Raw genomic sequence first — 20,938 nt, 5'->3', positions numbered from 1 at the left:
AATAGATATCACTATTACAAATATTTTATTTGTTAAAATGATATATTTTAGAGTTTAGCAGTTATTTAACGGTCATGCTCTACAGCATACTAAATAATTTCTATATTTTTATTCCTCATTAATCGACTCAGCCATCATCAAATAAGCATCACAGATTTTGAAAGTGTTTGGCAAACCCAATTTTCTCCTGTATTAATCCTTTACCAGACGTTTAAAATCTGTTTAGTAACTTCTTTATGATTTATATGATTTTGAAGTATAAAATAAACAATTATTTATAGAAGTTGTAATTGCCAACTACTGGAATAAATAGGGATAGACCCTACATGCATTTATAAAGACTTAAAGAATCATTGTCGTTAACCTCTAACCAGAAGAAATTGCTTTCCCCCATAATGGAGGAAGCCCCTCGTTTTCCATCGATTTTTTTAGTAAATGAAGGCAGTGTATTATGTGCTTATGTTCATACATGTACTCAATTTTAAGACCAAACAAACAAAATCTTTTGTCTTAATATATAAAGCCGTAGAACAAAAAGTTAATAACACATTTTACACTTACTTATCGTTTGAAATCCATTAGTGGTGGATGAAAAATGTAAGTATTTGTATTCAACTCTACCAAGCGTGACTGTTGGGCTGCGTTCAAAACAAATACCATCTGCTAAAGGGAGAAATAAAAAAACCAAAAAAATAACCTCACCACACTCCCACACTGCTTTTTTTGGAACACGTTAGCATGAAACATTTTGCTCATTAGCAACGTATTTGCTTATCTTAAGGAGTCCAACGCCCACTCTTACTGAACACCATCAGTCAGCTGGCTGAAAGTGCATTTTTCCTCACACAAAAAATGTATGCTTAATGTAAAAGCAACCTAATGTTGAGTTGTGTGCATTTTCACTAAAGGTCAAATAAAAGCCTCTGGGAAGCTCATATTAGCCCATCCCTAGGTGCATTTAAAGATGAAGAATCACTGTGAAAATTGAAAACAAGGAGACCACAGAATACCAAGATTGATTTAGAAGATATAGATATATATATTTTTTCAGATTTGAATAGTAATGTCAAAAATACACACTATGATATACAGTTTGCACTACATCATCTTAGCATGACAGACGTCACAAATAGTAACTGAAATATTAATTTAAATATTAAATAAACTGATGGTAAGTAAATTGAAAAGTGAACGTGTAAACACTAAACTAATGTTACTCATTCTATTGCAACAGTTCCAATAAAGTGGTTTTTGTAACAGTACAAAAGTATTAGAATATGACTATTTTCTGTTCCGTTTCCAGTTATAACGAAGAACCAAATGGGGGAAAAAAAAAAAAATAAAATCCACAGTGCACAGTATGATGTTCTGCTGCGATGTTTTCAGGTACATTATCGTGATTGCATGTTCCTTGATGGTCCAAGATTAGTGTTGCGCCACAGCCTGGTTCCGCCTGCTTCCTCCTAAACAGCTCAGGAATCATAGGGTCACACATTAGAGATCATGTTCTTAGACCCAATCGTATATGAAAAATAAGGAGAATCTTAGCAATAATGGGCTTTGTGTTGAATTAGAAGGAAATTGGAGACAACGTAAACAGAAATGAAACTTATTCTGAGAGGAAAAACAACATTTTGATTTGTGCCAGCAGAGAAAAAAAAGACCTGAACTTCTCTGATTAAATTAAAGCCAGATACTAGAGGGGATGCATTAAATTCCAGGAAAAGAAGAAACAATATGATTCTAATATGGCAAAAAAAAAAAAAAAACACATTTTGAACAGTATCATGAACTCCTCCAATAGCTAATTTTCTGTCTAAATCCGTCTGTTCCAAGGATGTGCAATTCACAGAGAACAAGGTGTATCTATGACGAGTCTCTCAGGCTCCTTGTCGACCCCATTTTCATTTTATTGGGCGATGAACAGGATGGAAGTGAAGTCTTCGGATACAGGTCAACCTCATCTCTCTCTCTCACAAAAAAAAGTCACACAACAGACTGATGGAGTGAGTTGGAGTCTAGTGCTGGCTTCGAGGTGTGGCTGAAGTTTCAGTAATGGACTGTCAGATGAAGAGATGAAGTGTTGGGCTTCAGCAACGAGGAGAAAATGGAGGATCTATGGGCGATTCTGTGAAGGACTGGAGCTCGTAGGCAGCACCGCTGTCCACCTCCATGGACTTCCTGGAGAACAACAGACGGATGTCTCTATGAAGGTACAGCTTTCCAGACTTTGAGCTCTGGAACCTGGTAGTGATGAGAAGGGAGAAGATGAGCATAGGAGGAAAACCAGGGTTTCACAAACTCAAATTTAAGACTTTTAAAGACCTTTATAAATTAATTTTAAGACCTGTATCATGACAGAAATGTACAAAAGAAACAGCTATAACTCCCAAAGTGCCAAGCTTTTTGCACTGAATGAATGTAGCATCGTGTGGGTTAGCAACAGAAGTGATCCGATGGTGAAAAGTCGCCCAGCAAACTGGTGAAAAAATGTGCACTTAAACTATGATACTTTTTTGAGCTAGCTAGATTTTTCTTAATTAACACATGAATTTAAGACTTTTCAAGGATGTGTGGACACCCTGAAAAAAACTAAACAAAACAAGAAAGCTATGTAATCAGTCCCAGACAGAAGCAGCCATGTTACCTCAGATGGATGAGGTAGCGCAGCGTGCGGCCTTGGCCCGGAATGAGGGGCTTCCTGTTGGTCTGATTGTTGGCGTCGCGGCGAACGGGAACAGAAAAGGTTCTCTGGCGTAGAAAGGTCTGATGTCCAGCTGGCATGGCTCTTAGGTCGTACATCACAACAAACATCTTCACCACTGTCTTGTTAGGGTTGAATAAGGTCTGAGGGACGGAACCAGACACAACAGGACGGTTTAAACAGACCTTCCAATATCTGATGAAATTAAATGTTAATGTAAACAATAGCAGGCGACACCATAAAGGTAGAATAGATGCTGAATCCACATCGAACATCAAATGTTGCTGTCACATTGACTGACATTTTGTTGAGACATTTGCGAAAAAGCTCAACAAAATTAGCTTTTGTTGAGGGTGTTTGTTGAAGCCCTGTGATCAGATACCGATACTGAGAAACTTAAATTAAATAAAAATATATTATCCAAAAAATAAGCATTTTATACCTTTTTAAAAAAAAATACAACCTTACATAATAAAAAACTGAATTATTCACCCTTTAATAATCTCTTGACAAAACAAAATAGTGTTTTTATTATATCACACAGAATTAAAGTAGTTCAGCATATTTTGAGTTAGTAGTAAATTAGGGTAAATTTACATTCGTTTCCTTCTGGCTGTTTTGTTTCACTTTGACTTGCAGATTTTGTTGATTTTCTCAGTGATGATTGTTTCTAATACTGCAATAAACACTGCTGAATACAAAAATGATTTATTAAAATGAATGCTACAAACTTCCATATTTCTTTGTTTTGAAATTTGAAGTTCAAAGACATACTTCTGTTGTATAAGATGATTTTGCCACTTGCGACATGTTGGCTGTATGTGTGGATGCATTGGATTTACTGTGCATTGAAGCTAACCTGGCTTACACTTTCCTGTGTCAGTGGACGACGCAATGTGTTCATTTTTCTTCTGTAAGTTGAGTGTACATCAGATATTTTAAATATAGAAATCTAGGAGCCAAATGGGAATTAAAATCCAAGGCCTTTGCAGTGCTTTCGAACCAGGATCTTATAAGATGAAGTTTCCCATCTGGCCACTAGGTGACTCCAACTTCTGCTTAGTGGCTTGGCTTAATCTGCTCTTTGTTCATGCTGCAATGGAAATACTGCATGGACATAAATATTCTTAAATATACATTTCTAAAACTGTGAAAAAGAAATTCCTAACCACTTGAATGGTTCCTGATGCAGGTACACGGTAGCCCCTTTTTCCCAGGGACTCCAGGTTAATCACACCCTGTGAGAGAACATAACGACAATCACGGTGTCACCAGCAGCCATCCCAAAGGAGCTCACACACGCACGCACGCGCACGCACCCCCGCACACACACACACACACAAAGGACAGTTTCATCTTCAGGCTCAGCCATGCAGGGTTTAATAAGAAAAAGAAATTAAAATAAAGGAATTTGGTTCAGGAGGAAATCTAGCTCACCATGTATGGGGAGGGAGCGTTGTCATCGGAGACGCTGTAGAATGACACGTCTACTGGCAGGGTCAGGTGACTTGGGCAGAAAGAGCCGCTGGCTCCCACCTCTGCTGTGAAACCTTCTACTGTCCCTAAAGGCTCAAGTCGATAGTTCAACACACACTCCTAGAGAACAGTTAGATATCAAACAATAAAGATTATGAGATATTTTTATTATTGAATTCCCCCCGAAGGGGGGAAAAATAAATAAATCAACATTAGAGTCTAGAGATTGTTCAGTATGGAAAATGTTTGGATTAGGGACACAAACAATTAATCGACTTACAATTAATTGTCGATTAATGGCTTATTAAATTAAAATTAGTTCTAATCAATTAACTATACGCAGCGACAACTTCTTAAACAAAATTACTGTTTTGCTTTGAAAGCGAGAATGTACCATAGGGTGTTAGGGCCACTGTTCATAGAAAAAGGAAAAAAGGAGGAAATTTACTCCAAAAAACAAGAAAAAAATGAATATATTTCTGAGGATATGTCTGAGCTTTGCTAGAAAATAATCTCATAGATATTCTTGAAAAAACATGGAAATTTCTGAGTTTCAAGTTCCGGTTCATGAGTTCCAAAAATGTTGGACTTTCCAAACTCAGAACATTTCCAGAAGTGGAAAATTTTTGACTTTTCAAACTCAAAATTTTTTAAAGCTTTTCTGTAGAAATTTTCTGAGATTAATATAAAAAAAATTCTCAGTTTTTTCTAGCAAGCTTTTTGACATTTCAAACTCAGAAATGTCCACCTTTTTTTCTAGAAAATTGCTGAGTTTTTTTGGCAGAAATTCTCTTTTCTTTTTTACATACATGCCGTTGACACACCATGTAAATGTGATGATGACAGAAAAGCAGAGGGCAAATTGTAACATGATACAAAAAGGCATGATGCCAATAAGTACTGTTGATTTTGAGGGTTGCCTATGTCTTAATATTTGAGAAAACCACAATTATCAGTTTATTCAGTCAATATTTAACACAGATGACACACAAAAAAAGCTCAAATATAATGCGCTTCTTTTTTCAAATTCACAATAAGAAAATAAAATGTATGTTTTGGAAAGACAAAACGCAGGTCTTTAAAAAAGTGGCCAATTAATCGTTAATTAATCGTTAGCCGATTGATAAGAACGATGAAATTTAGATGAACTCATTAACCGATAGCTTGCATCCCCATTTTTGACAGAAGATGACTGATGATGTGTCCTACCTCAAAGTTTCCTAGCAGGCTTAGACTGGCAGGAGGAGCGCTGGCGCTGAACAGCTGATGTGACTCATCGGTGTTCTCATCTCTCTTTGGACACACCCTAAAGGGTTAAAACCACACATGCTCGATCAACTTGTTCTTGAAGCACTGATGCAACACAATCTCATTGTGCTCCAAGTGACAAAAGCCTCCTGGTATGTGCGTTAAACACCACCTGAGGCTCACCTATATGTTTGCAAACAGCAGCGTTAGCCACCTGAACAACAAGGAAGACTTGTCCCACTCGGATCTTTAAATAGCGATGAATTTCTAAGCAGGTCATCAGACGCAAGCGTGATGGTTGGAGTGAACCGTCAGCCTGGATTTCTGAACTCTTCAAACATCTGCTTTCAAAAGAACACCGCTGAGCTCCCACCCACAGCTTCTGTGTGTAGGCTGAGGCATGAATCCCTGTGTATATAAAGCCAACTTAGTTCTGACTGCCATTTACAGATGAATGTGTGCTATTGTAGCTTGAGCCACAGTGCACCAGAGAAAAATTAGCTTTCCCTTCCATCCATAGACACAGAAAAACATCAAAACACAACAATGTCCGACCAATGAAAGTGTTGGCGCTTTGGCTGGTTACGGACAGATAAGATTCTTATTTCAAGTATACACTGAAGCGGCAAGAATGAATTAATCTGGGACTTCAAACTTTTTTTTGCTCTGGTGTGGCAGATTAATATTTATAAACAAGGATTGGCTGCAAAGTTTGAATGATTTGTGGCCACACTCCAAAGCATCATACAACCAAACTAATATTTGCTTGATGGTTCCATATAAAGTTCCAGAGAAAACACATGTGATATTTGGCAACCTTTCCCATCAGAAATAGCAGAACTGGTTTGATGAGGTTTCTAGCTCAGACCAAATCATTCCAGGAGCTCATCATCTGGTTTTATAGTTTCTAAAACCAGCTTGAATGCGAGTTTGTTTGGGATCACTGTTGAAACACCAAGTAGTGTCCCAAGTTTCGACCACATGGTATTTTGCTGAGAAAGGACTCAGCGAAATGGCTGCAAAGCGTATCACAATACAAGTGTATCATATCAGTCATTATTGATAAAATATTGATTAGTTTTTTGCTTTAGATATCTAAAATGCTGCCACACTGGTGACCTCTTCTGTTGTATAGTTTCCTCTCGAGGTGTTGTACTCATGTTGTCCTTTCACTCCAGGTTGTTTGTAATTTTTAAGCAGTTATGAGGCACAGTGGTGAAACCTGAAATTGCTGCTGCGCAAGTTACTCAGGTTGTTGCTAGGTAACCAAATAATGAGCAAGTTAGTTGATGCCACCCAACCTACTTAACTGGCCGTGAGAGGTTAAGTGGTTAAAGCCTTTCTTCTGCCTAAATCTCCCACTATACTACGTGGTTCAATACAATTATTGAACAATCTAGCAAAGGTATTTTCTACTGATACTGATCACATGTCAGTCGCGATTTATTGTCAAGCCCCAATTTGAGATGAAATTAAGAATTAGGTTGGAATTAGTACCAGATGCAGCAAAATAGAGCATCAGCATGATGCAGCCACTACCATGCTTTACAGTACAATGTTCTCAGACTTTGAACACCTTCCAAACATATTATTAGTCAAACATTATTAGTCTAACTAAAACTATCCATAACACCTGATGCATTTTTTTCCTGAAATGCATCAGGAAAAAAACAAACAAATAACGATATACTTCAAGCACTGTCCTTTAAAAAATAAAAGAGAGAAATAAAGAGTAAGCCAGACTTCCTTTTACCAAGTTCCAATATTTTCTACTCTGCATTTATACTGCATCCCTGGAGAAGCTTATAGTTATCAAAAGAAGACTGCTGGTTCAACTAAAATGCATAATTTAATAATAATAAAGTCTGTTATCTTAATTAATACAATTCAGTTCTTCCACCCACTCTCCTGTAGATCCCCCAACACGGCCTGATAGAAAATGTCACTATGTTGTTCCATTTGGCAGCAAATTTCACATCCAACGTCCAGCTCTGAGAGCAATTTTTCAAGCACAAACCAGGGGAAAACCCCCCCATAAAACCGAGCTGTCGTTGGGGAAAAAAAATCAAAATACAGTCGGTTTCAAATTCGACATGCAAAGACTAAGTAACTGTAGCCGGCAGGAAGCTGACAGATGAGGAAGGTATCAGCTGTTATTACACCCGCCCCGGATCAGTGACTTGAGCCTCATTCGACCTTGGCCTGGTGGACACACTGATGTTTGCAACTACATTAAGAGAGATCCCAGGTGAGAAAATGTGTACCTTTTCCCAGAGGCCCAAGGCAAACCCTTACAACCAGTCAGAGAGATGTCCAGGTCAAAGTAACCTGTTTGATTTTTCCTCTGAGGAACCTGCAGCAGACACACAGAACATGATTAAACCAGAACAGCCCACGGTTCCTTCTTGATAGTTAAATATCGCATTTTCATTACAAGAAGAAAGCGAATGTGATCTACAGTGGAGGTGTGCTGAAAAGAAGCAAAAGCAGTTAAAATTAAACTACTTGAATAATATTAACACATGACTAAGTGTGAATTGGGATGTGTGAATGTGCGTCCCTGAGTTCACAGAAGTGTGACTGGATTGGAGAGAAACTAAAAAAAACAACAACTACAAAATAAAAATACAAAAGAAAAACAACAATAATTCCTACGACTGCTAAAACAATTACTAGTGAAGTTATAATAATGATATCCAGAACATTTATTTGTTATTTTTTCATACTGAGATATAGGCGAACATTAAGGGAAAAACCCAGAGATGGAAACTACAGATTTAAAATGTGTCTTTGGATGTCTAAACAAAAACTAAGTTCCCAGAATAAAATTTGGTTACTGAAATAAAAAATACATTTACCACACGACACTTCGATCTCATCGTATCGCTGGATTTACAATTCTTGTCACAACTGTGTTTTTTTCATTTTTCTTTTTCAAAAATAGCTATAAATAAATAATATAATTGCACAAATATTTAAGAGTAGTTTCAAATTAAACTAATAATTTGATAATTTTGCTATTCTGCTCTTCATGGGGAGATAATCTGATATTAGCTGGTTATGATTTTTCATTTGTCTCATATTGATCCACTTATTTATGTGTTTTTTAATCTATGTCTAAACTCGCTACATTTTTCTGTAAAGCACTTTGAATTGCTTTGTACATGAAATGTGCTCTACAAATACATTTGCCCTGCCTGATTACGTAGGCCAGTCATCTGCAACATTTACAATCCAAAGAGCCATTCTTGCCTACAGTCCAGTTAAACTTTAACTTGTTTAGAGCTAATAACGATACATGATTTGTTGGAAAAGAAAGAGATCTTATAATTTTGATCAACATCTACTACAGGAAATGTGATGACATTCTTAAAGAATAGCCATTTCATTCAAATTGTTGGGTGTTAGCATGAAGGAAATCATAAAGCTTTTACTAAAATATTTTCTCCAAAGGGACAAATTAAGAAAAATGTTAATAAAAACACAGTTTATAACCAAATAATAAAAATTTGATCTAAAAACATATTGCTGTTTTTTTAGTGTCATTCTGTTATGAAAATTTAACACAACTATTCCATGAAAAAAAACTGAATTTGTTGTTATATCTATATATAAAAATATTAGCTGGTTCTTTATTTTTTCCCCCCGGTGTTGCTAAGAGTTAGTGTGAAAGGTCAACAGAGCCACTTGCGGCTATCAGCTCTGGTAGTCAGCCCACTCTTGGCTGCTTACAAAGACAAGCTGCTCATTAAAACTGAATAAAATGTGTGATGGAAAGATTTAGCAGTTTCAAAAATTATAATTTTTAATCGCTTTGTCTGCCTTGCAATTAATAACTAACCCATGCTTAGCCTGTGCATTAACTCATAACTTGGTAGCCCAGCAGCAAAAAAAAAAAGAAAAAGAGAGAGAGGTTGCTAACACTTTAGTCTCTTAAAGACAAACATTCATTGTATTTTCATGGGTGGCTGTGCAGGGAGTCACGGTTTCTGTGGCTGATGACAAAGAGTGGCGATTGTGCTGTTCTAACAAAAAGCAACCGCATAGACTCCCACGCTAGCTGCTCTGCACGGCTGTGTGTTAATGGTCCGACGTTCACTGGACATGAGTGGGCAGCCGCGTGTTTTCTTACGGGGCTGGAGAGCAGAGGCAGGCCGGTGCAGGGGTGGAAGGCCTTCGTTGCCGTGGCGTCCAGAGAGTGGCGATTCTGTTTCTTCCAGCTGTTGTAGGGACGCAAGGGGGAGGGGCTGTGAGGACGCTGCAAGACGGCAATGAAGAGAGGAGAGTGATGTAGAAAGTGATATGTTATATTTTGTAGCAGTAGAGAAAAAACAGTGCTGATGCACAATTACGAGATACAAAAAAACTAAAGAAACTATGTTATTTTAGTGTTCTCATTGATGAACATTTGTCATGGAAAAGTTTAAATATCCAAAACTATTACAGTTTTTAATAAGGTGATGGAATTACTACACAAATTGTATATTTAGTAAAACTCAGTGACTGATGTGTTGGGCAGTACTCATAAAACATATAGATTTGATTTGTCCATTACAGAAGACAGTTATTGGAGTACGGTAATTATTGGAAGTGGACACAGATCACACAAACCCAATATTTACAGTTAAACATATTGAGACTTTATGAATTGACAAGAGTAAATATTTTAAAATTGATGTACATATGTATTGTTTTATGTATTTCAAATATGTCTGCAATAGTCTTCTGAGTTGAATAGTCAATTTTCATTTTGTGAATAGGGGCAAATTTTCAGAAAAAATGTTTTCACTTCTTACTGCCCCTTTTCATGCATGACTTCTTTTAGTCTTTACATGAACTATTTACATCTATTACTGAGTGAATCATTCTAGATATCTACAGTTCTAGAATGATCCACCTACAATAAGGTGACCAATCTGGATCAGTTTGGGATGGCTACAGGATTATTTCATAAAAGGATTCTATAGAGAATCACAAATACTAATGTATTGGGTTATAATACCAATATTAGGTTAGCCATGCTGTTTTTTTTGTTTGAAGTCTTCTCCTCTTGTAAGTCACATCATTTAAACACAATCTACAGAAAAATTGGTTTCTGAATCGAAAATGGTTTCTAAATCAAATCTCCACCCTAAAAATTGGAATTGAATCTCTAGACATTGAATATTTTGCATATCTAAAAAGGAGCTGAGCCAAAATGATCTTACGAGGATTGAGGGTGATGGAGTCATTTCTGGACTGGATGCGAAGGAGTCGCACTCTGAGGGCGCCTGGTTCTCATCCCGCAGAGCGGACGCCTGAGCTTGCATGTCGTTCTGGTGCAGAGTCTGAGGCTTGCCGTCGTCATGGATTCTGTAACAGTTTGTGGCGCTGTGGTTGTTCCAGCTGAACATCTGGGCATTTCTTGGTTTGTTCTCCAGGACAGGGGAGGGAGGCGGGGTGTCATGGCTGCTGGGTGTCCTGACTGGGAGCTTCTCCTGCGGGGAAGCATGTAAACGGCAGGGGACCCGGGTGTCGGCCTGGCCGTTGAGTGAGGTCTCTTCAAGTGTAAACTGAGCACCGTTTTGGGCCCGCGCAGAGCGGCGTTCGGCCCGCGGTCCGCCTCGGGGCTTCTCTGTGCAAACAGGCGAGTGCGAGGCGGCGTTGTGCATGCCGTCTCTTTGAGGTTCGTGGCTGGGTACATGGCCGTTGGCGCAGCCATTGCTGGCTGGTGGGGGATGAGAATACGTGCGCACGGTGTGTGTGATTGTGGTCGTGTGCACGTGGTGGTGCAGTGGGCTAGTGCTGCGGCTGTGCCGGGGGGACAAAGGCGGGACGGCCAGCCTCTCCTGGATGAGCCTGGTGATGTCTTGCACCGCCTGGGCAATGAGCGAGCTGTCCCGATTGTTCTCCTTATCTCTGTCCGTCACTTCTCCGTTCCACTCCTCTGCCATCCTCAGTTTCCTGCAGGCGGCGGGTTTCGGGGAGGAGCTCTCCCGCTTGATAAAGCGCGATGTCTCTGTCACAGGGGTGCTAAACGGCACAGGCTTAGCGTGTCCCACCGACTCGTAAGGGCGCGTCTCAAGTTCTTTGGTCTTACCGGCGGCTTTGTCGTCGTGGTTGCCGCCCCACATGGCTTTGTGAGGGCTGTCGGTGGCGAACAGGCCTGGGGGAAGTGGCGGTGCCGTCGGGTCGCAGAAGTTGAGCCTTTGTGCGATTCGAGCTATGACTTCCTGTCGCTCCTGCAGCAGGGAGCCAATGAGGGGATTGGTTTCGCTTCCGGAAGGCCTCGGGGAGGGGCACCGGGACGACTCAGCCAGGGACAAGTTCTTGAAACTTCTCAGAGGCTCTGGGATAGGAGCCTTGGACTGGTCGGTGTTGCTGGTGCCACAGGTGTAGTCGTCCACCGGGGTGGGGTCGGATGAACCGTTGAGCGCCGTGTACAACCACTTCCCTGCTTTACCCGAGGGAAGCGGGGAGGGGGAGTTGGAGCGTGAAGGCGTGGGGGAGCGGGCGGGTCGGTAGAAGAGTGGCGAGCCCTGGCGCTGGGGGATGTTGACCTGCGGGAGCTCGCCGTTGTGAAACGTGTGGTTCTCTCCAGGCTCCTGGCTCTTCTTGCTGTACGGATGTGACACGGTGGCGTGAGGAAGGCTGTTGATCGGGATGTTGTTGATGGGCAGATTAGGGATGGGTAGTCCGTTGAGTAGAAGGCTAGACGTGGAGTTGGAGCTCTTGCCGTACATGTTGGAGTTAGAATGGAGGCTGTCTTTGCCAGGCTCCTGTCTCTTCTTCAGAGTGGGCAGGCCACCGTGGCTGCCAAGGTTGGGGCTGAGGCTGGGGGTCTTGCTGTAGATGGGAGGCAGGCCGGTGTGGATGCTACAGGCCAGGGTGGGGTAGGTGGGCTGGCGGGGGAGCGACTGGACGCGGACCTGCAGGGCGACGCTCTGGGAGACGTTGGGGACGGGGAATATGTGCTCGGACGGTGGCTGGGAAAACTGCCACACCAGATCTTCGTCAGCAGCACTGATCCTGTTGAACAGAGAGGATGAGAGTTAATACTACAGAGAATTAGAAGATCATAGAAACGTTCATTCATCTCAGGAATTCAACTTCTTGTCGTACAGGTTCAGAACAGAGTTACACGCATTTATTGCAGTTCATTGTGATGATTTTTTCAAGAAGCTCACGAGAACCCAAACTCTTAAAAATAATAGATGTGCCAATACTTTATTTATTTAAGTAATTTTCCATATCCATACCCAAGTCAAAAATACACACAATGCTGAAATAAAACAAAACACCTTTGTTTTTTCTTAAGATAAGAAAAAAACAGCTTTTTTCTTATCTTAAGCGTCACTCAATTTTTTTGAGAAACTTAATGATGGGTCTTTATCAGCTGTAATAAATCAAAATGAACATTTAATACTTAAAAAAAAAATATCACTAAGTGATGTATGTATTCACTCTTTGAGCTATATTAGTTCAATAAATTATAATATTCTCCTTCACTGAGAAGGACCTTATGTTGTGAATTTCTAAATTTAAAACTGATTCGTAGACTTCAGATTTCAAACGTAGCTCTAGCTCATTTGCTTTAGCCTTGGCAGCGTGGTTTGACAGTGGGACTGAAAAGCCCGGTCCCACCAGTGTCAGAGAGTCATGTCCGACCTGTACAGGATGTTCCTGGGGACGATGCCATGGGAGGCGCTGAGCCAGGCGCTGAGCTGGGAGAAGAAGACGTAAGATCGTACAGCCAACAGCAGAGTTTTCTCTTCAATGAAACGATCGCCGCTTCTATTAGGAAAAACAGAGTTAAAAAGGGGGGTTGGAAGTGTGCCAGTGTGTCAGGTTAATGAGAAAATGGTCATGGGATGTGTGTCTTATAATTTTTTTTCCCCCTTTAACAAGAATGTCCCACCGTTTGTATGTTAGTAGGAAACTGGGCCAATCTGTAAAGGCCAATTATCCCACTTTGCAACTCCCACCCGTGCCAACAAAAAAAAAATCGTTCTTTTGAAGATTTTTATGCTGAAGAATTAATATCTAAAAAAACTCAAAAAAAGAAAAGATTGTTCGGTTTTTAGTCAAAAATGCTGAAGTGATCATTTTTTATTTTTAGGGGCCGTTATCTCCAACTCCAGACCAATAACACAACTTGACAGCAACAACCTCTAGCAGCAGTAATAAGTGCCCTGCCATGCCACAAAATCTGCTCTTGAACACAACATAAAGGTTGTCGCGCTGCCTCCGAACTCCCCAGCTCCCAATCCAATCAAATATCCGTGGGATGCGCAGGAATAAGTCCCATCCATGCGGCACGAATGACCCAAAGGATGAGCTGCCGATTCCCCGGCGGCGGCAAACCAAATCCCACCGCTATGTCCTGCTTTAAAGGAATACAGATTCAGAGCTGGCTTCGATTATTTATAGTGCCTTGCAAAAGTTTTCATATCCCAGAGACCTTTTCACAGTTTGCTACATTATAACAATAACTCAATGTATTCCACTGAGAGTTTGTGTGATAGAAACAAAGTATGAAGTGTTACATCTAGAAAGAAAATGCCTAATAATACCACAAGGATTAGCATTTCAAAAGATGTCAAAAAAAGCCATAAATATAAATAAAAGGGTCAATGACACTTCAGACAAATTGCTGAGGACCCTTAAAAGATCAGCTAAAAAAGAATCAGTAGTTCTATTTCAGGATTTTAGTTTTTAGTTTTCTACACAAATTTAGCAAAAATAACTAAACTCCACTATGGAGCTTTGTTCCGCGAATAACAAAGAGGCATAATCGACTAAGCAGGACCTAAAAACAGATCCCACCTGTAAAATTAAACCTCAACAAAAACGAGCCAAACAACCTGAAGCCCCAGCAACTCTGCTGAATTTGGTAACTCCATATCAAGTTTTTATGGAGTTTAGGGATGTAAAAAGCAGACTGGTCTAAAGACCAGCATTTTTATCACAGTTCCCCTGGTGGGTGAAAGAATAAATAGGCTAAAGGCTTGGAGATGTTGGTTAAACGATCACAGTTACTTTTTGTTTGTTTTTTTTCTCCTAAAGAACTCTGGTGGTCCCATTTTGAAAAGGCATTGTGTACTATACCTAATATATACAGTACATATATATATATTAGATTTGCCACCATTATAAAATAATACCTTGTAATTAAAGTTATACTGAGTGGTTAAAAGGTTAAAAGTTGAAGAAACAGGGAAAAAAACAAGGTGTTGATGCAGTTAGCAGATGCACAGTATATGGGACTTTTCTTGCATAGTTCATTAACCCATTCAACTTTGTGTGTGTGTGTGTGTGTGTGTGTGCGCGCTTCTGCGTGGCTTACTGTCTTGGAACAGCCTGTAGGGTCCACCTCTCCAACAGCAAAGCATCTTGTTTGATGACTGGGTCACTGATTGGGTCACTTGGGGGACACTCATCACCATAGCAACAGTCTGGCAACAGCATGACCTCGATCATGATAGGGATGTTGTTTCTCCAAAGCAGAATCACCTCCGAACGGGTTCGCCTGGCTTGTCGGCACTGGGGGACACACAGGCAGAGGAGGAAGGTTAGCGCTCATTAGTATTTGTCAAGCTTGGGGAGGGGGAGCAGATGAGGCTTCTGGGAAATTCACTGATATCTGAAAGAAAGCATTAAGTTTAAAAAAAGTTTCCAGTTTTCCACTCAGTAATGCAACATAAGGGCTATGATGGTTTGGTGGCGATACTGGATTTTATTTTTTATACGTTCCATGTAGGATAACTTTTATCTAGATTTACTAAAACCATAGTTCACATTTACAGTTTTGTTACACATAAATATTATATGTTACAGACTTATCATACCAGAGTTCTCAGTCGTTGATGCTCATTTTAAAAATATTGAAAATGTACAATTCCCCATAAACATATATCATTTATCATATATCAAAAAAATTAAAACAGAAAAAAAAATGATTGATTTTAGCAACATTTTTCAATGATTACGCATCACAACACCAGAGTTTTAAACCCTAAGAAACATTCACATGAACAGAGTTAAACACTTACCTCTGGCCACAGACAACACAACATTGTTAAAACAATGCAGAGAAAAATCCAGTCAGGCTATTCATCATTGAAAAGAAAACATTAAAAAAAAACCCAGAAACTCTTTCATTCTATTTTTAACCATCAAAGTTAACACTGTCAACTTTTCCCTCTGCAACATTGTTTAGCTTATTTCTTCTACTTGTATAAAAGAAATTTTTGCTTGTCCCATCAAAACATTTAACAATTTTCACTTAGTAGCTTCTTTTTTGTCTAGCCTGCACCAAATATAAAAATCACTGGAGACTAATGTTTTTTAAAAAAAAACATCTTGCAACAAAATAAACAGTGCAAGATTTTTTAGTTTAAGAAAGAGCAAAAGAAAGTGATTAAGAAAGAAAAGATGGAGAGAAAAAAGGAAAGAAAGAATGAAGGGAAGTCAAAGACGGAAAGAGAAAAACAGATAAAAAGAAATACAGAAAGAAAGAAAAAATGAGGGAAAAGAAACAAAATTGTGGCACAACAACAAAAGAAGGAAGGAGACAAGAAGAAAAGGAGAAATAAAAGTGTGGACAGAAGGAAAGATGCAAAGATGAAACAAAGTGCAGATACAAGAAAAAAAAAGAAGTACATGACACATGGAACAAAGAAAGGAGGTAGTGACATAGGAAGGCCGAAATAAGGAAGTGCACGAGAAAAACAAAAATAAAAGAAATAAGGAAGTATGGAAGTAGAAGAGATTGGTATTCATGGAATAGAGAACACATTTTGGAAAGAATACCGTTTCTCCATACTATCCAGATCCAGAAAATACTGAAAAACAGTAGTGTGGGAAACCTTAATATATAAACAAACAGGAAGGCTTTTCAAAGGTAAAATAACCAACCAAATGTGTGACTGGTGTGTGGCGTGGGCGTGCGTGTGTGTTGTATTGGCACCTGAGGCAGTTTGTCGCTGCATTCATGCTTGTGGAGAGGAGGCATGCCTGACTGAGCCGGGGGGCAGTGCAGCCCCTCAGTCCTGCCTTTCACCGAATACTCCGGTGTCCTTCCCTCTGTGATCAGCAAGGTCAGGAACACCAGGAACTCCTCGGCATCGTACTCGAAAAACTCCTCTGTCGCATCTAAGACAGAAGAACAAAAAAGAGGTAGAAGGTAAGCACAATCACAAAAGAAGCAAACACTGAACAGGGAAACAGCTGGAGGAAAGCAGATAACTGTTAGCCTATTCAGTGCATGATTCAGGGGCATTACAAAAAAAAAAAAAAGAAATCCCTTAGCAACGACAGACATTCACCCGTATTTTGTTTTTGCTCAGATGGATGGGGTCATTTGACTGAACGAATCCTGTTTGGGGAAGGGGCGTGGGGGAAGGCAGAGCATGACACAACTTTTCCAGTTTGTCTGCCGTAAAGGGAACATATTTAGAGGCTTTGTGTCAGCTGAGCCGTGGGGAGAAGACACACTTCAGCTCTTCTCTTACACAGAGAGGGAACAAAAGGTACAAGAACAAGCAGAACGGATAATGACTTCATTCATGCTCATCGGATGACATTCACAAAACCACATATAAGCGGAGACAACAGGACAGAATAAAGTAGGGTGTGCTACACCTCCCTGCTGCTGTAACGTGGGTGGGACAGAATGAAGCTTTCTGTGGTAAAGAAGGTTCCATTCCTCCGCAACTTTGTTGGTCAGTAAATGTTTGCTTTCACAGACTGCAGCTAGAGCAACGTTTTGCAGCCGTAACTGTGCGCATTAAAAGAAACAAAGAGAAATCAAATGCCGGCTGGAATAGTTCGTACCATGACTGTTTCTGACAGAGACAGTTTGGTTGGAGAAATAAACAAAAAAAAAAAAAAAAAAAAAAGATTATTTCCCTAATGAGTTGAAGAAGCATACCCTCAGCACCACCAGGCTAAAAACACTCTTCAGTGTAGATGCAAATGAAGATTACTCGGAGTTAGCCATTTTCAGCACGAGTAAGGTGTTTCAAAATGGCGCTGCAGTAGCTCACAGATATTACTGAGCTACTGTAACGGAGCTCAGCTAAAAAACTTGAGTTATTTATGTTGAGTTACTCGTTATGTTCAAATGACATAGCTAAAACTATGTAATCTATGGAGTTCTGGGCAGAACATATTTACAGACAAAGAAAAAGTATCATCTTAAATTCAAAATGTATATTTTTTGCATAATTTTGGCTTAGTTATTGCTCGGTTTGTTCTCTCAGAAAATGGCCTTTTCTTTTAGCCTGTAGAAAACAATTGATCGATTAAGAAATTAAATGATTATTTCATTAATCGATTCATTGTGACTAATCCGATGAATTGTTTCTGCCCTGCATGTTATTCCTTCTTAAAATTGGGTGTTCCTAGGCGAAACACTTATTAAACCAAAGGTCAACTGTCAGCGCTAACATCTGATCAGTTTATCTGTATACATATAATAAAACCCTGTTATGTCTATTATAAATGACGTATAGATCCTGGGTAAGTATTTTCGACAATTATAGGGACTGTTTTTGCATGTCACTTCCTTCACTTCTCCAGAGGAAACTCCCTGAATCCCAGAAGAGGTCAGGTGATTGGCAGCAGCACAGAAGAAAAAAAAAAGAAGAAAATCACAGCTTTCTCTCTCTTGACAGCACACTGATGTGCAGAGGTTTCCTGCTCGTAACCTTGAAGCTTCTAAATATTTGATTCAGTGTCAACCTGAAGTAAAATGCAGATGGAAACTCTTTTTTTTGTGATTAATATCCCATGTCTGCACAAGGACAGAGGTGAAGACGACACACACATACACACACTTCATAAGAGCTGGGCTTGCTAAACCAGAATCTCCCTCAGCTGGCTCTGCAGAAGTGTATGTGAGTATCGCTCTCAGCCAGCCAGTCACGCACATCCCTCCAAGGGAACTCCTCCTACACAGCTCTGGGCTGCTGCTGCATGTGGAGAGAGACGGTCCGATACAAAATGTGAAGGAAAGAGGGGATGGGGGGAGGAAGAGGGCGGTGAAGGGGTCTGTTAGCCAGCTGCAGGCAAAATAAACACAGGAGGATAAAGAAAGAAAGAGAGAGAGAGAGGGGCTATATCCTGAGAAAATACCCTTTTTCTGAAATCATAAAGGTCTGAACAAAAGAAGCTAGAAAACAGCAGCAGGAGTGCAGGATATATGACAACGGTCAACATTCAAGGTCACAATATACATCGTATTTACACGCACACACTGGATATAGTGTGCTCTAACATTGCTATAAACAACTACAGTTTCATGCCCTCATGTTAGAGAAAAAGCTCCTGCTCTACAGATTCAGTTTAAAGGCAACATTCTGATGGAGGCTGGGTAAAAGGAACAGGAAGTTGGTGGAGCAAGTTAGTCTGAGGGTGTTTTGACACCAGATAGTCAGGTAGACTGGGTTTGATTGGGGACCAAAATTGCAACAAACTAACTGAAAAACCTCTTAACCTCCTCGCCTGTGGTGGCGCTGAACCAAGAACCACTGAAGGAAACAACACAAAAATGTCAGAAGAAGAAATAAGCACAACCTCCTTCTTAAAATGTAAACAAAGATGTAGGATTTCTCTTTTGTCTTTGGGAAAAGACCAGAGCCATTTAGGTTCTTGCCTTTGTTTTGGTTGTATTTGCCCAGCATGCTTTGCGCTATAGTCCGTTTCTTGCTTTTGGAGAGTTCTCTGGTCCGTTTCGCATTCACATATGAATACAAACTGCGCCAAAGTTCATTTTAATCAAAAAGAAACCTAGGTTTTTAGATGTGCCAGAGTTCAATTGTGTATTTACACCTCCAAAAACAAACCAGACTTTCTAGGCAAACAAACTAGAGTTTGATTAAAGCGGACTAAACAGGACTGGTGTGAATGAACTCTAAGAAGACTGGAGGAAGCTAAGGTCTGCCACCAACAGACAGCCTCTGAGGGCTGGTGGCATGCAAACCATATCCTCTGATGAAAACATACACAGAGCCTCAATTCACATGTCCACCCCGGGTGTCAGATTGCTTAGCAAGCAATATATACATCTGCTATAGGTCACATGGCAACAACACACACATGTACTCCCATCAACTACCAGCACATCAGTGACAAATAATACCATCAAAGGAAAAGAAACATACAATGAAACGCACACATGCAGTGGTGGACAAAGGCCTACTGATGCTGGTTTTACTTAAGGGGCCCGGGTCGCTCAGATCAGAGCTGTCATTCATTAAGGCATTGTGCCTGTGCAGAGCATTCCTATATGGCCTACATACTCCCAACACAAAAGGACTGTCTCAATAAGATTTAAAGGAGATCATGATGCAGAGCAGCACAACAAAGCCAAGATGGAGGACATCTGCATTTCTGCTTTACCCACTACCAAGAAGTGTAATTTCTCTGCACTGTTGCATTGTTGAATAAAGATTAACGCTTGTAATTTATCTCAGGCTTGACAGCAGACTTGCTGATTTAGTCCAAGTAATTAACCAGCTAATCACAGGTACACAACTCTGGTATTAATGTGTGTCATACATTGGGTAACAGGTCAGGTTAATACTCTGGCATCTCATTATTGGACCAGTTTTGATCTGCTACTTAGTACATCTGAGGGTTCTGAAGATCAGTCAGCTGAGCACACATGTGCACGGTCGTCCATGCGCCTCCCTCTGCATCCTTGAGCTATAAGATCAGCACAGAGTCATGTGGGATGAAAAAAGGCCTCCAGGGCTGGAGCAGAGAGGTCAGCCTTGATAGCTAAACAAGCTCTTTCTTCAAAGTAAACATGCCGACATTCATGTTTACATAATTCTTCCCCTCTAAGAACTATTAGATGGCAAATAAAAAAAGTCTGACATGTTAGTGTTTAGGCTGTTAATGATACTCTCAGTCTTACATAATGCACTTGTGTTGATGTACGGTAAGATTGCAGTGCCACATTTGATACAGTGGGTCATAATGTGGTTATACAGAACATTTTTCAGAGGAAAGAATAGCTATAGGCTTTTGTAAATCAGACAGATGGACAGATTCTAGTTTATTCATGTTAATAATGAATCTTCCTCAAAAACTGGAGTTGGTTATGGAGTTCCACAGATTACGATGCTTGGATCACTTCTGTTTTCATATTTCCAGTGTTATTATGAGTGATGACAGGCTACATCAATAAAATACTATATAAGCAGATCTTAAAACATATAAAAGTTTTCCTACTCCTGAATTATACAAGACAGGAACTACTGTCTTTGGTTCTGAACACCATCTATTCAATTGGTCAGAGGGGAAAAACCTTGTGAGTAATTTCTGAATAGTTTCAGGACATCTTTGAAATCTTACAAAGAATTTTCAAAGATTGTTTTCTGTCATTAATACAATATTTCCAAAATTAGGAACATCATGTACTAATCATGTTCTTGTAAGTTTTGAAGTTCCAAATGACCAAGCGCCATCTTGTTTTGACAAACTAATATGCCACTAACAAAAAGCTTAGAAACAGCAGCTTTC

The 20,938-nt window shown here is 39.9% G+C and overlaps 1 protein-coding gene across 1 annotated transcript in view; it reads right to left on the bottom strand.

Moving 5' to 3' along the window:
• Positions 1–1,015: 1,015 nt before the first annotated feature.
• The window catches only part of fam214a (family with sequence similarity 214 member A), a 47,211-nt gene continuing 27,288 nt past the window's right edge, over positions 1,016–20,938 (bottom strand). Inside the window, exons 2-12 of the mRNA XM_023332699.1 lie at positions 16,377–16,561; positions 14,754–14,950; positions 13,076–13,201; positions 10,636–12,436; positions 9,561–9,686; positions 7,693–7,781; positions 5,390–5,486; positions 4,142–4,300; positions 3,874–3,942; positions 2,648–2,847; positions 1,016–2,244 (exon numbers count right to left, since the gene is read on the bottom strand). Of these exons, the coding sequence (XP_023188467.1) occupies positions 2,091–2,244; positions 2,648–2,847; positions 3,874–3,942; positions 4,142–4,300; positions 5,390–5,486; positions 7,693–7,781; positions 9,561–9,686; positions 10,636–12,436; positions 13,076–13,201; positions 14,754–14,950; positions 16,377–16,561 (3,203 nt within the window). The 3' untranslated portion in view covers positions 1,016–2,090. The remainder of the gene's footprint in view (positions 2,245–2,647; positions 2,848–3,873; positions 3,943–4,141; positions 4,301–5,389; positions 5,487–7,692; positions 7,782–9,560; positions 9,687–10,635; positions 12,437–13,075; positions 13,202–14,753; positions 14,951–16,376; positions 16,562–20,938) is intronic.

The sequence above is a fragment of the Xiphophorus maculatus genome, chromosome 4, assembly GCF_002775205.1.
Source record: "Xiphophorus maculatus strain JP 163 A chromosome 4, X_maculatus-5.0-male, whole genome shotgun sequence".
Taxonomy (NCBI): domain Eukaryota; kingdom Metazoa; phylum Chordata; class Actinopteri; order Cyprinodontiformes; family Poeciliidae; genus Xiphophorus; species Xiphophorus maculatus.
This window is presented reverse-complemented; position numbering and strand designations above follow the sequence as displayed.